The 17,910-nt window shown below is 34.9% G+C and overlaps 1 protein-coding gene across 2 annotated transcripts in view; it reads left to right on the top strand.

The window, feature by feature from the left end:
• Positions 1–17,910, top strand: part of Cep85l (centrosomal protein 85 like) — a 93,464-nt gene that overhangs the window by 36,991 nt on the left and 38,563 nt on the right. For both annotated transcript variants that reach the window (XM_070015326.1, XM_070015325.1), the window contains exon 4: positions 14,345–14,463. In XM_070015326.1, the coding sequence (XP_069871427.1) occupies positions 14,345–14,463 (119 nt within the window). The remainder of the gene's footprint in view (positions 1–14,344; positions 14,464–17,910) is intronic.

Below are 17,910 nucleotides of genomic sequence, written 5' to 3'. Positions count from 1 at the left end.
TTGCTGTAGTAGAAATTTTAAAAGAATAATGTTCCAGGTTTATGTGAAACAACTTTGAATTGAGCTGCTAATGTTGCATTGATACTGGTGTGTAGCAAGATAAATATTTTCACTGAATCAAATTTTATACGTTTTCCTAGCTTATATTGTTTGTCTGGTGCTTATCACATAACAAGTTAAAAAAAAAACCTTTATCTTATACAATAAGAACTAATGAATGGATAGGTGTTTTCTTCTATTTAACAACATTTTTTATGAGTAATCCCACATTTAAATAGTTTTTTCTCAAGAAAAACTTTATAAATTTAAGATTTTTGAGTAGCTACATAAAATTACCATAACATTCTAATAAATTTTATCAAGCAGCACTGCAAAAAAATGAATAAGTTGTTTTGCAAGACAATGAGGCTTCACTGACACAATTTAACATTTTTAAGTATTTTTAAAAATTATTATTTAAGTAGCTATACAAAGAAATTCCCATTCTACAAAACAGTATATGAGTACAAAGTGTCTGACAACATCGTTAAGTATTTCTTAAGTATTACTAGTGGAATGATATGTTAGGAACTTTCTGGAATAGTTTATACAGAAGTGAGGAAAGAGTCCCTTTAAGAAGCCACAGCATCATCAAGCATCATTCTCATGTTTCCTATTTGTGCAGCATCTTATTTACTGAAATCACTACTATTACTGAAATCACTACCCTTGCAAATAAAATTTTTAATCTTTTTTATTTTGGAAGAAGTACTTGTATTTTAACATTTGTAGCAAAGTGAACTTAGCTTGTTTCACTTTCTTGTGGGTAACTAAAATGTGTAGCAGCAGCTGCTACATGCCCTTAAATGGAGATGATCTTGGCTTCTTCCAAAGAAAGATACAATGCTTCTCTTCAGCACATCTCATGTTATTTAAAGAATCATTTTTAAAAACTAACTGAAAAAATAATATTTTAGCAAAGATCCTCTGTAAACATTGCTAAGGGAAAGCTTACAATTTAAAGTAAACTGTGAATTAATGTTTAACACTACTCAGAGCTTTACAACCATTTTTTTCCTTTGGATTAAAAGAACCTTTACACAATAAGACCCTTACATAATCAGGGTCTCTTATTTTCAGTTGTCAATGATGATTGTTAAAATGAAACCTTAGAAGTTTAGAGTAGCTTAGAGTAATTTGAAGACAATAATATAACTGTTAAAGGACAGACTGAAAATTCACATCTAGATGTTTAATTTTAATTAATTTTAATTTCTGATAAAATTTGCATGCCAGAGAAAAATTTAGATATAGCTTTTATAAAATTGCATATATCAAGTAAGAAATTCTTAAAATGGAGATATATTAATTACTTGGAAATTGTAACTATTTTTGGAAATCTTCCCTATTTTTGGAAATCTACTCTATCTGTCAAAATTACATATTCATTTGAAAATGAAACTTAAGAAATAACTTATCACAGTAGAAATACTTATAAGAATATGGAGTTAGGAGGAGGTAACAATGCTCCATAGGCAGTGCACTCATTTACCTTACTCATGTAACTGTAACCCCCTTGTACAGTATCTTTACAATGAAAAATATATATTAAAAAATATGGGGCTAGGAAGGTGGCTCAGTGGTAGAGTGCTTGCCTTGTATGTATGAGGCCCTGGGTTCGATTCCTCAGCACCACAGAAGCAGAAAAAGTCAAAAGTGGCACTGTGGCTCAAGTGATAGAACGCTAGCCTTGAGCTGAAGAGCTGAGGGACAGCACCCAAGCCCAGATTTCAGGCCCCACAGCTGACCAAAGGAAAAAAAAAAGGAGTTAATAATACTTAGTTGGGTAAACTAGGGAACTGTTGTAGACTGAAAAAAATACCATCTCACATTTATAGGTTTACTTATGCACACATACATAGCTTAGAAAGATGTTGCATATGTCAGAGTTGGAAAATGGAAATAAAAAATTATCTTTAGATTTATATGAGGACAAGCAGCCTTTTTCTTCTTTGGTTGACTGACAGTGGTGGTGGTGTTCCTATGTGTAATCCCTAGGAAGTATTAAGTTTTAGTTTTAGCCTAATTCTGTAAACAAAGTTTTTGAAGAAGAGCATTGAGAAGTTACTCAGTATTTCTCAGCAATTAATTCAGCTAAGTAGATGCTGGAAAACAAAGTGTTTTTGACTGTCTGCATTTGGAATCATCCTATTTATTGCACCCACTTTTGGAGTTACCCTTATCCAAGTTACTTCTCCAAAGTGCCAAATCTGTGGAATGACTTAGTTGTTGAGAGGGTTTACAATGTCATGAAATATATGTGGTGATTATTAAATATTTACAACATAGTGTCTGTTTGGTATTTATTTTCTCTTTCCCTTTAGAGGGTGGATCGTTAGCTTATGGTGCTTGGATAGAATGCAGAGATTCTTTGAACTTGAAAAGGAAAACAATTACATCTTTATTTTCAAGAAGCTCCAAATTAAATTTAGCATTTGTTTGTTTTGACTGTAAACTACGGTAAACAAAAAATGTTTACCATACATTTAGCAGTGACCATAGAAATAGCAAATAATTTCATATGTGAAATCTTGTGGGTTTCACATCCATGGAATCAACCAACAGCAGACTAAAAATGTTTGAAACAAATTGCATCTGTACTAAATGTGTACAGACTTGCCTTTCTTGTCATTATTCTCTAAAAAAATATAGCATAGCAATTAATGACATTTATATAGAGATGATTTTCAGTGTTTGGGAAGATGTATGTAAATCATATGCAAATATGCCATTTTATGTAAGAGACTTGAGCATCTGCAGATGTTGGAATTCAAGGAGACTGGAGTCCTACAGATACCAATGGATGACTGTATTATGGCTATTGCAGGTAACTTGAAATATTGTATAATGCATCATTGCCTTGAAATCACCACAAGACCTGCCTGTAGATAACAATGTGTTAATAAATCACATACATTACTGGACTACAAATTTGGTTTTTAAACAAATTTAATGTAGTTTCTTGTTTTTAAGTGTGAGAGCAGTTTGAAATTTGTAGCAATATTACAAATATAATGGTGGTGTTATATACACATTCCACACCCATTTCCACATATCCTACATTAATATGGGATGCTTGCCCAACAATTGCACCAATGTTACTATGTATTTTACTTAAAATTCCTATTGAATTCAGGTTTCTTTCCTTAATGTCTTTTTCTGTAACAGGATAGACTCCAAGCTAACACTGATATTGTTAGCTTTAGAAATCATGTCTCTTTCAGCCTCCTCAGTTGTGACAATTTCTCAGACCTTTCTATTTTGACAGTACTAGTGGTTCTGAAGAACAGTGGTCAGATATTATGTGGAATGTCCCTCAAGTGGAATTTTTCTGTTGGTTAGTGTGGGTAATTTGTTTTGGATATGAAGTCCAGAGAGGTGTCATTTTCATTGTATTACCAGGATATAATCATGAGTAATCACTTCATGTTAAACCTTGATCAGCTGATTGAAATGTCCTTTCATCTGTTTTTTCCTCTCCTATTCTTTTCCAAACTTTACTCTTTGGAGTTATAATAGGGAAACTTTCCATTGCTAAGTTCAAGGCTGAAGTTTTTATAATGCGAGAGAGATTAACAAGAGAAGAGCACACAAACTTGTTTTATATAACTTACAGAAACTTTCTTTAGGAAATGAAGACCCATGGAAACAGGTCAAATATATCTTGTTGGATTGTCAAAAAAAAGTATGATTGGGTAAAGGAGTTATGATCTTATGATAAAAAAAAAACTGAAGGGAGCCGAGGAAGGCCTATTGGTTCAAATTATCTGTCTCTTGTGTCTTCAGAGATGAGGCTTTTTCTTTCCTCTGGGAATAAGGAGAGCCTCTCTACAATGAGAAAGGAAGGGTAGAAGAAGGTCAAGAGTGATTTCATAGGCTATGTGATCTGCTTCAGGGGGAGAAGAGTGAGAAGAAGGTAAAAGTGGTTTCCCTACCTCTGCTGTTCTCATATCCAACATGCTATGTTTTGAAATAGTTTGCCCTCAACCCTATTATCATAAGTCATTATACACAGACTGCATTTGTACTCCATTACCTGAAGTGTGTAGTATCTACAAAACTTACTTGGAATCCTTTTTATGTATGTAAAAGCATTCTGAGACAGATCAGTAGGATTCAGTAGTTCCCAAAAGGATCTGTCATACCAAAAATTTTTGTATTAGAGGCTGTTTCTGTAGCTATGTGAGGTAGCCCTTTTTTGAAAGAGACTTGAGTATTGCAGTGGGCTAAAATCCATACTGTTGAGCTTTGTGTTTTAGGCCTTGTCTTTCTTGTTTGTCCATTATCACATTCCTTTGTGTCCTGTGCTCTGCCTCTGTACAGCTCCATGTGACCCCATGGAAAGGATACTGCTCTATTTTAAGCCTAGGTACTTTTTGTAGGAATGTCCTACCAACCGTTGTTCCCATCATAGTGCTGTGTCAATTTATCTTTTCTGTGAAGCTTTCCATGCCTTATGCCAAACAGTTTTACATGGACGTCTTGTTGTTGTTGTTGTTGTTACTACTATCATCATCATTGTGGTGTGGTGATCATCTGTTTGTGTATCTGCCTAGACTACAAGCTCTTCCAGAGAGCCAGTTCAATAGCTATCATTCTGCTTCTTCTTCTCCTTTATTTTCTTTCTCCTCCTCCCTCCACTTCCTCCTTTTTTCTCATTTGAAACAGACTCTTGCTATGGTATCTCAGGGTCCTTCAATTGGTAATTCTCCTGCCTCTGTCTCTTGAGTGCTGGTATTAACAGTTGTGTGCCACCATGCCAGACACTTTTTTATTTGTTGCAGTGCAGTTGTGTCTCATAGACCTGGCCCATAGTGATTTCCAGTACCTATTGAGTGAAGACTTGAATAAAGTAATAAACTGGGGATAGGGAAATATTTTGTAAGTTATTCTGAAGATGTATTGGGGCAGTTTGATTAGCCTTATCCTGTTTTTAGAGCTTACTGTAGGGAGGAGAAGAATGTGATTATGTAAATAATCTTTTTGTTTTTTTGGTTGTGAGGCTTGTACTTGAGGCCTGGGTGCTGTCCCTGAGCTCTTTTGCTCAAGGCTAGCGCTCTACCACTTTGAGCCACACTCCACTTCTGTTTTTGAGTGGTTAATTGGAGATAAGTGTTTCATGGTGACTTTTCTGTCTGGGCTGGCCCTGCGATCCTCAGATCTTAGCCTCTTGAGTAGCTAGGATTACAGGCATGAGCTACCAGTGCTATCTTTCCTGGTAAAGGAGAAGAATAACCAAGTACGTATTTGTGCTGGATTCCAAGAGTGAAGAAAGGACAGTGTGGTGGCTTACACCTTAAATCATAACTACTTGCGGGGTAGAGATTGAAAGGTACCATGGTTTTTTGAGGCCAGCCAAGACAAAATACTAGTAATACTTCCTGTCTCAACCAATAAACCAGCTTATGATCCTGGCTTCATGAGATAGCCTGTGTACTAGGATGTTAGTTTCAAGGTGGCTATAGGCAAAAATGCAAAAGGCTTCCCTAAATATAAAATTAAAAAGAGCTGGGGGTGTGGCTCAGTGGCAGAGTGACTGCTAGAAGCACAAAGCCCTGAGTTCAAACCCCAGTTCTGCCAAAAACCCACGAGCCAACAACAACAAAAGAATTGAAGGTAGGGCATGCTGTATAATTCTGTGCTTCCTGATTTGAGCTATTTTTCTCAATTAAAAAAGTTGTATTCTGGGGCTGGGAAGGTGGCTCAGTGTTAGAGCGCTTGCCTTTCATGCCTGAGGCCCTGGGTTCGATTCCTCAGCACCACATAAGAAAAAAGAAAAAAGCCGGAAGTGGCGCTGTGGCTCAAGTGGTAGAGCGCTAGCCTTGAGCTGAAGAGTTGAGGGATAGCGCCTAGGCCCAGAGTTCAGGTCCCATGACTGGACTCCCCCCTCCCCCCCAAAAAAAAGTTGTATTCTTTCCCTTTGGATTCTAAATAGCCATCTTTTATTTGTTCAATTTAAAAAATTTAGCCTAAATTCTTTTTTCCCCCCCTTATGGGGCCTTAACTCTGGGCCTGGGCGCTGTCCCTCAGCTCTTCAGCTCAAGCTAGTGCTCTACCATTTGAGCCACAACACCACTTCTGGCTTTTTTTGTTTATGTGGTGCTGAGGAATCAAACCCAGGGCTTCATGAATGCAAGGCAAGCACGCTACCACTGAGTCACCTTCCCAGTCCCCTAAATTCTTTTTTAAAATGAAAAGTTTATTTAAAAACCACAAAAGGCAGCAGCCCACATTTAGCCCACATGCTATAGATTGCAGACTCCTGTTCCTATTGCCTTTTTAAGGTGTTGAGAGCAATAAATCGAATTCAACAGATGTCAAACTGAACTTTGACCTCATCACCCATTACCTGTAGTTCCTAACTCCAGCCTTTGACTATTTTGATCACCTGAGTGCTCACTTCTGCCATTCCTGATGTTTCTTCCTGTGAGATATTTCAAAAAAATCCACCTCAGCTGTGGCTCTGCTGGTATGTACAGGTAGCAGCCTTTAGGAGCTCAAAGTGACAGCCAGCAAGCCAACTTGGTGAGCTACCTTACTTGGCAGATCCATATTTGAACAGAGCCTGCTTCTTTGAGAGGCGTTGACTCCTCTGAGCCTAATAGCCTGCTCCATGCTGACCGCCTGCTTTTTCTATTTGATATATCAACACTTACTTTATCTTAAGAGATTTATTATTATTATTTTTAGTAAGAAGTTCCAGGAAATCCCCACATAGAACCAAAGCTCAGAGACAGGCATAATAGTGACACACACCTACATACCTATTAATACTAGCCTTTGTGAGTCTGAGGTAGGATGGTGAGTCCAAGGCTAGCCTGAGCTACATAGGGAGATCCTGCCTCAAGCACAGGAATAATTCCTATCCCCATAAAAGACCATCTGTTAACAAATTTACATGTGACCCTGTGCTCTTGCCCCAATTCTTTACTGTTCAAAGTAATGATTATTTTGGATTTTGGTTTATTTCTTTGCTTTGGTGTGGTTCTGAGACATTTTTATGTGTTCTCTACAATATTTTTCTTTTCTTTTTTTTTTTGTGCTGGTCCTGGGACTGGGTACTATCCCTGAGTTTCTTTTGATCAAGGTTAGTGCTCTACCACTTGAACCACAGCTCCACCTTCAGATTTTCTGAGTTGTTTATTGGAAATAAGAATCTCAGGGACTTTGCTGCCTGGGCTAGCTTTGAACTGTGATTCTCAGATATCAGCCTCCTAGATGTCTACAATATTTTTCTGTTATCTTTATAAAGTATGTCATGATATATGTAATCTTATAATAAGTACTTAAACTCGAATTTGTCAGATGAGCAAAGAGAGTTTCAGGATATACCTATTTTTCCTGGAAACTTTTTGAGAAGAAATGAATGCTAAGTAGTGATTAAAGCATTTTATTCACCTAATACCTCAAGGATAGCAAAAATAGGGAGTTTTTTTTCTTTTAAAGGCACCTACTAGGTTTTATTTAACTTCTGAGAGTCATTTTCTATTAATATTTTTAAGAAGAATTACCATAAAATTTAAAGCTGTTTAAGTCACTTGAAGTATTGGTTGGAAAACATTTAGGCAAAAATGTGAATCAGAGTAGTGGTATGAGACTGAGAAGATAGGAACGCTTTCTCTAGGATAGGATAATAGAGAAGAGACAACAGAAGTTGTCAAGTATAAGAAAAAGTAACTTCAAAAGGCAGTTTGGAGGAGTAAATTCACTTTTAGAACTATTTTGATAGGTGTCTGAAAACCCAAACATATTTCTTCATAAGTGAGTTCCAGGCCGATTATCTTATTCAATATTTTAGGAATTAATGGGGAAAGCATACTCACATCAAGAGAAGCCAGATAGTTTAAGGACTTATGTAGTTGTGTACAAATTTTGTAAAATTTATGATATACATCCTTAACAATAAAAGAACAATAGCATACTGTGTAGCTTCTATGAACAACCAATATAAAAATGAAACACTTTAGAAGTTAACTACTAGAGCAATATAACACTAGGAGAGCAAAAAATTCAAACTTGAAAGTCAATAAGCACATTTAGGAAGCAATATACTTATAGTTTCTAAGAGAACTGGCTATTTATTACAAAGGAAGCTGACATAACTAAAATCAAAATAAGAAAGGAAAACATACTATGAAAACAAAATTTAGCAACAAAGCCCTTCAGAGCTCCAGATAATTACTTCAAAATTCTGTATGCCCCCATTGTTAAGAAAACTCTAATTTCAGTAATTCAGCAACTTCTTAGAGAATCTTTAGAAACATTAAATATATTAAATATATTGGTACCTCAGCTTTTGAGCCTTTTTCAGTCTCTCACGTCTTTAAGGAGGCACTATCATCTATTTTGTTAAAATGGAAATATTAGACTCTTCCTTCATGTGGACTTTACATTCTCTTAGGATCAAGTGCAGATTACCAAATATAAATATTTGTTCCCATAGTCTCATGATTTCCATTTTTCTAAACTCATTGTACTGTTTACTACCCTTAGAAGTCTCATTGTAGTATTTTTAGAGCTAATGGATATTTATAATATTACTTTGCCATTAATAAGTGAGCTTTTAAAAGCATGAGTTAAAGGAAGACAGCAATGAAAATAAAGGCCTTCAGATTTTATAGATGACTTCTAATGATTAATGTTAAAAATCTGGGATTTTATTTGTACTTAATTTCTTTAACTTGTTGGCTCATTGATACATGTTGAACATTCAAAACTCAAAATTTCAGGTGAAAACCTCTAATATGTAATAAATCTGTCCTTTAGCTACCAAGTTTTATAGAGTGAAAGTACAAATTAACCCTGATATTACTGAATGGAAGGTTCTATAAATGGATGTTGATATGTGAAATTCACATTTAAGCAGAGAACTATTAAGTTTACTAATAAGGTAGACATTTTATCAGCACCTTAATTACTGAGGATTGTACATGATACATTTCATTGTACATGATACATTGGTACATTTCAGTAAAGCTGTTCTTCCTCCTTAATACATTTCCAAGTTAAAAGCTATCATAGAACAGCACAGTGACATAAACCATCTGTTCTGATTTGCCTTTCAGGTGAACAGAGGTAGTAAATGGTCTTCAGGACCAGAAATAGGATTGCAATCATGTGATGGGATTGACAGTCACTTTAAAAAGATTTTGGAGATTTATATGTATTCCATATTTTATTATCATTGATGTAAGGGTTCATTTTGATGTGTCCATATATTCATGTAGTGTACTTTGAATCAGACTTCTCCCCATGTCACTGTTTGATCACCCCTCCTGCCTTCCTCCTTTCCAAATCTGTTTCAACCAGCCTTATTAGAATTTTGATCCAATTTCCTCTCCTTCACCCTCTCCACTACCACTAATACTCACCCCCCGCCCAAGATAGGACCTGTTTTACACTGTCATTCATTATTTTTTAGTGTGTGCTAATTGTTCAGAGGAGTTTCACCATGGTATTTTACACTTGCATATGTACCCTCACTTTTCCTATCCCAGCTAACCTATATTTAACAGTTTCCAGTAAGTTTTATTTTGCTATCTGCATTTACAGATTAGATGTATTTCATATTGTTCATTCTCACACATTCTCTTTTCTTCCCCACAATCAGTCCCCTCAAATGGTCCTGTAATTAAAAATATGTATATTAAACATGTATATTACATGTCTATATAACATCTATTATAATCCTGTGTTATGTTTAATTCCCAGAGAATTAATAACTAAATTAATAATTGGGCACTTAACAGAAAATTATTGAAAGAAGATATATAAATGGTCAGTAAATTCACAAGGAATTTCTCAGTATTCCTGGGTATCAAGGAAGTGCAAATCAAAATGACTTTGAGATTTCATCTAACTCCAATTGTAATTGCTGTCATCACGAACACAACAACCTGGTGAAGAATGAAGGGGAAAAAGAACCCTTATAAAAGATCTGTGGATTGTAATGTAAACTTGTGCTACTAGGGTGGAGGTTCCTCAAAAAAATAATAATATCCAAAAACATACCATATTACCCAGCAATACCACTTTTAGCCATATATCTGAAAAAATCTAAGTTAGGATTAAAAAGGGACAATTGCACACGTGTTTGCTGTTCCATTCATAATAGTGAAGCTATAGAAAAAGCCCAGATGCCATACAACTGATGAATGGGTCAAAAATATGGTATACATATACAATGGAGTATTATTTAGCCATAAAGAAGAATGAAATTATGCTGTTTGCAGGGAAATTAATTGATTTAGAGATGATCATAGTAAGCAAAGTAATCATGGCTTTTAATACTATAAAACATGTTCTTTTTGGCGAATAAAAGGAGTTATTTCTGTTATTTGTAGTGCATTTTCATTACTGAGCATTAAGAATTTTGGTGGTTTTTTGGTGTGCTATCACATTCTCTGGCCAAAAAACACTTGTAAACTATCTCTTAGCTAGATTATTCTAGGAAGTAGAGGAAGATTTGCAGTGCTATTTGACATGTTGTGAGTGATGCATGTGCTAAGGGACAAAGGCAAATGAAGGAGAAAGATAACAAACTTGAAGAACTGCAGAGGGTGTATTCCATTTAAGTGCAGTAGCACTGCAGTATCTAAAATTAACATTGTTTGTCCAAGCCAAAGAATTTTGAGCTATTTTCAGCTGCAGTATAGTAAACTTTTATTAGAAGCATGTTTGTCCACTAAATGATATATTTTGGCATCTGGGTTTGACCTCAGTAATATGTGTTTGGAATTGTCAATTATGAGTATAGAATGAGCTACTTCCAGTAAATTTCTATAATTGAGTTGCATATAGTAGTGTTGTTGTTCTTTGGGTCGTAAATCAGTATTGCCTAACCACAAAAACTTAGATATCTTAAGCATTTTAAAGTAAATATCTACATGAGAATTATTCTCCTCTCTCCAAGTTTGGCAACATCCAAATCTAGCTATAAAATAGCTTTTTACAAAAGTAAAACCTATATAATTGTGTTCCATTTTAAAATTTGCTGAAATCATTATTATCCTTTATAATTATATTTACATTTCATGTTCTTTGGATATTTATTTATGTGCTATATATATATATATATATAAAACTTTCATAAGATTAATCAGTCATGTAGAAACATGACTCATTGCTTGTAATTCTAAGTAGAACAATAGGAGACCATCAGTAAATAAATTTCGATACATTTTTCTGTGAAGCAGTACCTAGGCCTTTTGGATTTGGTAAAAATGTGTACATTACTATCAATATGTAACTACTCCCCAATGGTATGTCGCTCATAGGCAATTATGTTTTTATGAATAGAAATTCTTAGTTTTCCATCTGCTTGCAGAAAATATATTAGTGATAAGATATATGGGAAAGGTTTTCTTGACTATACATAACTTTTTTACCCAATGGAGTAGATTATTCTCTACCATAATAGAAATTTCTTTGTTCTCCTAAGATGTTGACAGCTCTTAAAAGCCAACTCATAGGTTGTTGATGACTCTGTTCTTGATGTAGGTTATTTACTTCATATGACCTTTCTCTTATCTCACGAATATTTGCAGATGTAGGACAGTACCAAAGTGGTGAAGAAATTGGAAATTATAGCCAGGACAATTCATTCCAACATCCATAGTGTGCCTTGAATCATTGAAGTATTCTGCTCTAGCATATCTGAGTGATATGAAGTATATTTTCTGTGATTATTCTGTTTTTTTTTTGTTGTTGAGATCTAACATGTAAAATACATAGTTATACTAATTTTAAATCCAATAATAATGCCATCCTTTTTTTCTCTCACACATAGCACTCAAAACTACCACTATAGTTAGCTATAAACTTATCAATACCCAATAGATCTTATCTATTCCTCTTCTCAGTCTATATATTCCTCTTCTCAGTCTATATCTTCAGCATCCAGCAAGTATCTCATCCATTTCCACTGTTGTAATTTTATCATTGAGTGAACATGGTTCTGTTTTAGGAGTCTTCTCTAAATTTTGTCCATAGCAAGTACTATAAAGGGCCTATTATTTTTTACTTTGGAGTATTAATTTTTTTGGTGTTCTTATATTGTATTTATTAGTAGTAACTTTATTTTTCTAATTGTGAAAATACTGTACAGAGGGGTTACAATTACATGGACAAGATAATGAGTACATTTCTTTTTTTTAATTTTTTTTATTGTGAAAATACTACAGAGGAGTTACAATTACATGGGCAAGATAATGAGACATTTCTTATCAAGCATTATAGCCTCCTCCTTTGTCTGGAGTATTAATGTTTTACTGTGTACATTTACCATAATTAGTTATTAGGATTTTTTTGCTAATGCACATTAGGTATTTCAGTGTTTACAAGTTCTTTTTGCTTCTAGTGTTGTTAATGCAAAAATTTACCCAGAATTGTTTTTAGAATAATTTTATTGTTATTATTTGTAAATAAAAGATATCTGCATTAGCATAGAATTATCATAAAATACAATGTTAAAAATATGTGATTTGGCCAGCTGTTGGTGGCTCATGCCTGTAATCCTTGCGACTCAGGAGGCTGAGATCTGAGGATCACAGTTCAAAGCCAGACAGGAAAGTCCATGAGACTGTTATCTCCATTGAATCACTAGAAAACCGGAAGTGGTGCTGTGGCTCAAACGGTAGAGCTCTTGCCTTGAACTGAAGAATGCAGGGACTCTGCCCAAGCCCAGAGTTCAAGCCCCATGAAAAACAAAAACAAAAGTGTGATTTGATTCCATTTTATTCCAGATTACCATCAATTTTTGGAATTACTGAAATTAGACAGTATACTTCTAAAATTAACATTAATGAAAATATCAAGTTTGTGGTATATATATACATATATATTATTGATATATCAGTATAGAGGTAGAAAGTTACATTCAAAAAAGGGAAAGGTCTTTGGGGCTATAGACATGGCTCAAGGGGTAGAGGGTCTTGTCTGGCAAGATCAAAACACCCTGAGTTCAAATCCCAGTACTGGGGAGAAGAAGGAAGAAAAAGGGAAAGATCTTAGCATACCCAAAACAAGAACAAGTAGAAGGAATGAAAAGTAAAAACAAATCGGTGAAGTCATTTAAAAAAATACCCATTATAACAATGAGAAGTACAAGTTGTCATGTCGAAAACGAACTTTACAACTTTGGTGGTGGCGGGGGAGGCTGGGAAGGGATGGGAAGGGGAAACAAAGGAGGAGGCTACAATGCTTGATAAGAAATGTATTCATTATCTTGCCCATGCAATTGTAACCCCTCTGTACAGTATTTTCACACACAAAAAAAAATTTCCTTAAAAAAAATAGGCAGAAAGCTTCATAGAAAAAAACATATAATTGAGAAGATGAGTAAAATTGACTAACTGCTAGTTACACCAAGAAAGACAATAGAATGAAGATACAGATTACCATTATCAGCAATAAAACGGTAGATGTTGCTGTCTTAAAAATAAATTATCAGAAGTTTTGAAGCATATTACTTGATAATTGATATTAGTAAAGTATTGTAAGTTTTCCTCAGCCTATAAAGCATGTAATCCAAATCATTTGCATAGTAGCATATTTTCTAAGGATATACATATTCACAAGGTACAAAATGTTTAAATTCTAACAATGTAGCATTTATTTCCTTGTCATCATCATTTAATGTTTGTCTAGGTGAGCATAATTTATTTCTATTGTACTCCTTCCTGAAACAATTATTAATTTTTCATTTTTAAAAGGCTCCTACTATCCCAAAGTAATGAGAATAAAACCTTGTAGATAATATTATTACTATCATTCTTTTCTCTACTGCTTAAGTTTTTTTTTTTCTTGAGCATATGTGGTTTGAACTCAGGGCCTTAGACTTGCTATGCAGTTACCTTATCACTTGACCCCATGCCCCTACCCCAACTCTTCATTAGACTTACATATTTACTTTGGAACTTGCCTAAAATTCTTGCATTATGTAGTGTTCACAAATGTGATTTTTAGTCTTTTTTTGGGGGGGGCTAGGGTCCGGTCATGGGGCCTGAACTCTGGGCCTGGGCGCTGTCCCTCAGCTCTTCAGCTCAAGGCTAGTGCTCTACCACTTCCACAGCACCACTTCTGGCTTTTTTTTCTGCTTATGTGGTGCTGAGGAATCGAACCCAGGGCCTTATACATGCAAGGCAAGTGCTCTACCACTGAGCCACCTTCCCAGCCCCGATTTTTAGTCTTTAAAAGTCAGTTTTCTCAATGTTTTAATGAAAGTTGGTGGGAAATATTAGATGGTAAATAAATATTTCTGTGCAACACTTTGTTAGTATATTAATAGTGTAACATATTCATGCAGGTTTTATCTGGATCATCTCATCAGAGTTACTCACCTGGCTTTCAGGATTTCAGTAAGTGGGAATCTGTGCTGAAAATAAAAGAAGGACTTCTAAGGCAGAAAGAAATTGTCATTGATCGGTGAGTCAAAATTTCTTAACTATGAAGTATTTCAGGCATATAGAAGTGTAAACTAGTGGAAAAAATGCTTTCTTTAATTATATAGCATTTGAAAATAAAACTTGTAATACATTGATGCTGCTCATCATCTCCTTTCTGGAGGACTGGTTTATCCATGTGTCTGATTTCCATAATCTTCATTCACTTGAATGTAATTCATTGTTAGGATGGTCATCTTCTTTTCTGTACAATGCAGCAGGTTAGCTATGCTAACTCACTATCAGAAGTATAAAGTAGTGTCTTTCTGTTTAACTTTTGGAGTCTTATCAAGTTGGAAAGCGACTTTAGTGTTTTCCTTTAATATATATTAGGTCTGAAGCCACTTAAAGGATGGAAATAACTGATGTTTAGAAGCAAATTACTTACAGTAAGAATTACGGAAGTTTGGGGGACATTCCAAAACTTTTTAGCTCTTGGAAATAAATACTCAACAGTGTCATGATTTCTCTGATAATCCATTGCACTACTATGTTATATGAGCTTTGATATGTATTGTTTCTACATCATTTAGGTATACTTTTGGGATAATTAAATACATTAAATATTATGATAATAGGAAAATAGTTGGAAGAGGATTTTTTCTGAATTCTTATTGCTTATTTTGCTTAAGACTTTAGTCTTAAAATTGAATCATGACTTATTAGTGGTTAAAAGGTTTTGATTGGAAGTTGAGCCAATAATAAAGAAGATGTATTGATTGTAAACAAGATTGTAACATCTTGGACTTTTTTTTTGTTCCCAACATCTTGACCAAATCCTAGAATGTCATATATGCTTAAAACTTAATACTTCCATACCTGATAAAGGAAAAGAAGATTCTAGAAGATCCTTTTCACTGATTTTAGGAGGAAGCTATTTAAAAACACAAAATGGGCAGAAATAGTGGTGAATGCCTATAATCCCAGCTGTTGAGAGGCTGAATCAGGAGAATCGCCAGTTTAAGGCCAAACCTGGGCTATGTAGTGAGTCAAGGCCAGCTTGAATTACACAATGAGACTGTCTCAATAAAATAAATAAGGATTTAAAATGAGTTCCTCGTACAGGTATATCTTACATATGAGTCATTCTAAATAGATACATTGTGTGTGTGTGAGCTTGAGTGCATGCGTGCATGTGTACACATATGCATCAGTCCTTGAACTTGAACTGAGGCCTAGGTGCTGTCCTTACCCCTTGAGTCACAACTCTACTTCCAACTTTTTTTGGTGTTTAATTGGAGATAAGAGTCTCAGAGTTTCTTGTCTGGGCTGGCTTCAAACTATGTTCCTCAGATTTCAGCCTCCTGAGTAGCTAGGATTACAAACATGACTTACTGGTGCTCTGCTTAGATATGTATTTTTTTTAATTTTTAATTTTTTTAGATGTGTATTTTTAACAGAGAATTCACTGTATATACTTAAAATAAGTACTTTTTTATGAGGAAGAGATTTTTGGTAAGCAGTTCTGCAAGAGGAATACAGAGTTCTCCCCCTGGAAATACACCCCTCTTCCTCAGTTAGCTTAAACCACTGCATCTTGATGAGATGCATGTGCGTTATCGTTTTTTGTTGTAGTAAACATTCATAGAAATCATTGAGTTTTATCTTGCACTCTTTCTGTGCCCAGGCATTACCAATTCTGTGTGCACATTCTGTCCACTCTTTTTCAAAAGGATGGCATCAAGAAGCATTCTTGAAGGGTTGGTCAGCACTCTGGACTGTCAAGTGACAATCTAGCTAATGCCCAGTCTTTTTGGCAGGTCAAACAAAGGCAGGTCATCTGCTGCAGTGCCCTTGTCTCCTTTGTGTGTATATAGGAGTTGCAGATCATGTGGGACTGGTTGGTCTAGGATGGCCTCAGTTGGGTAGCTTGGTTTTAACTCCATGTAGTTTAATTTAACATTGGCTAATCTGGGTTTGTTCATGAGGTAACCGGGTAGGGTTCTGAGTGAAACATACATACAGCCTCTCTTGAGGTTTGGCTTAGAATTGTCTCTACATCATTTCAACTGTATTCTTGGTCATGCGTCCAGTAGACTTTGCTTCTGGACAGTAGAAGGAACAAAACATCACACAATAAGGAGACATTAATAGTACAAGAAGGATAATTATGGTGCACACTTTTGTAAAGAATACTGTCACACTTACTATTTTAACTAAACTTTGTATTTTTGGGGTTACAACTATATTATAAATTTTTATAATCAATGAACTTGTTATTGTATAAAACAGTGGAAGAAAAACATATCCAATATTTAAAAATAAAAAATTTGAACATCCCCAATGGATGACCTCAGGTCATTGGTCAATAAAGTTGTTATTCTTTAACAATAAGATATAAAATGTTGGTGATACCGACCAAAGCTCTCACACTAGAATTGGTATCCAGTAGGGTAGAACACCCCCAAAATAAGGACTGTGAACTCTCTGCTCTGGGATATAGCATTGTTGTTGTTACCTTTTAAGTCCATTTATGATATGCTGGATATTATTGAAATATTTGAAAATAATAAGTTTCCCACAATTACATGAGAAATATTTTTTCACCCTTAAAATAGGTAAAACTCGGTAATCAGGTCAAAGCAGAGCCAGTCTTTAGGGAAAATAACTGCTAAGAATGTTGTGTTTCAAATTTTTTTTCTGGGGGAAAAAAAGTGCTATATGCTAATTTCTATAGCCACTCAGAAAAGAAAGAAACCTTTTTTCTTGTTCTTTACATTTGTCACCGCAGCCGTTTATGCAATTCTGAATGGCATTCTTGGCTTCTTATACCATAATGTTTCTATCCAGGGATCATATCAACAGAAAATGAAGTTTTCTGAAGCCTCTGTTCTAGGCAGCTACCCTCTTTCATCCATTTTTATAAACATGAAGATTGAATGTTAAAAAAAAAACCCTAATGTACTGCTTCGAAGCAGCATAGCCAATAGCAGAGTGGAAGCCATGTGTATACATGGTTAGTATATGTAATTATGTTGAAATGCACATCTCTACTTGATAGATTGTGAGCTCCCTGCAGAAGAGACTCTTGTAAATTTCCTAGCTCATAGCAGGAAGTTCATTCAGAGAAAGTGACCTTATTTTAATAGAAAAGAGATCACAGTTACTGGTTAGCTTGAGCTGTTTTTATAGTAGTAAGTGTTGTAACAGTTTGCACTTTCAGATTGCTCAGCTTTTGCTGCTAAGTTAACAAGGTGAGGTATAAGGGTAAATTACTGTACTTGCTTCTATCAGAACATTAAAACTCTTACAGACACAGCTGAGCTAGTGCTATTAGTAGATGGACTTCACAGTGTAAAGGAGAACTCTGATTACTTGAAGTTTGCAGTGTGTGTGGAGTAAAAATCACTTTATTGTGTTAGGTATGCAATAAACATTAGTTGGTTTTTTATTGTTAAATACATGACATTCTAATTCATCTGTTTCATGT

This window comes from Dipodomys merriami, unplaced genomic scaffold (genome assembly GCF_024711535.1).
Source record: "Dipodomys merriami isolate MVZ:Mamm:240054 unplaced genomic scaffold, mDipMer1.0.p SCAF_112, whole genome shotgun sequence".
Taxonomy (NCBI): domain Eukaryota; kingdom Metazoa; phylum Chordata; class Mammalia; order Rodentia; family Heteromyidae; genus Dipodomys; species Dipodomys merriami.
Note: the sequence above shows the minus strand (reverse complement) of the source record. Positions and strands in the feature narration are given on the sequence as shown.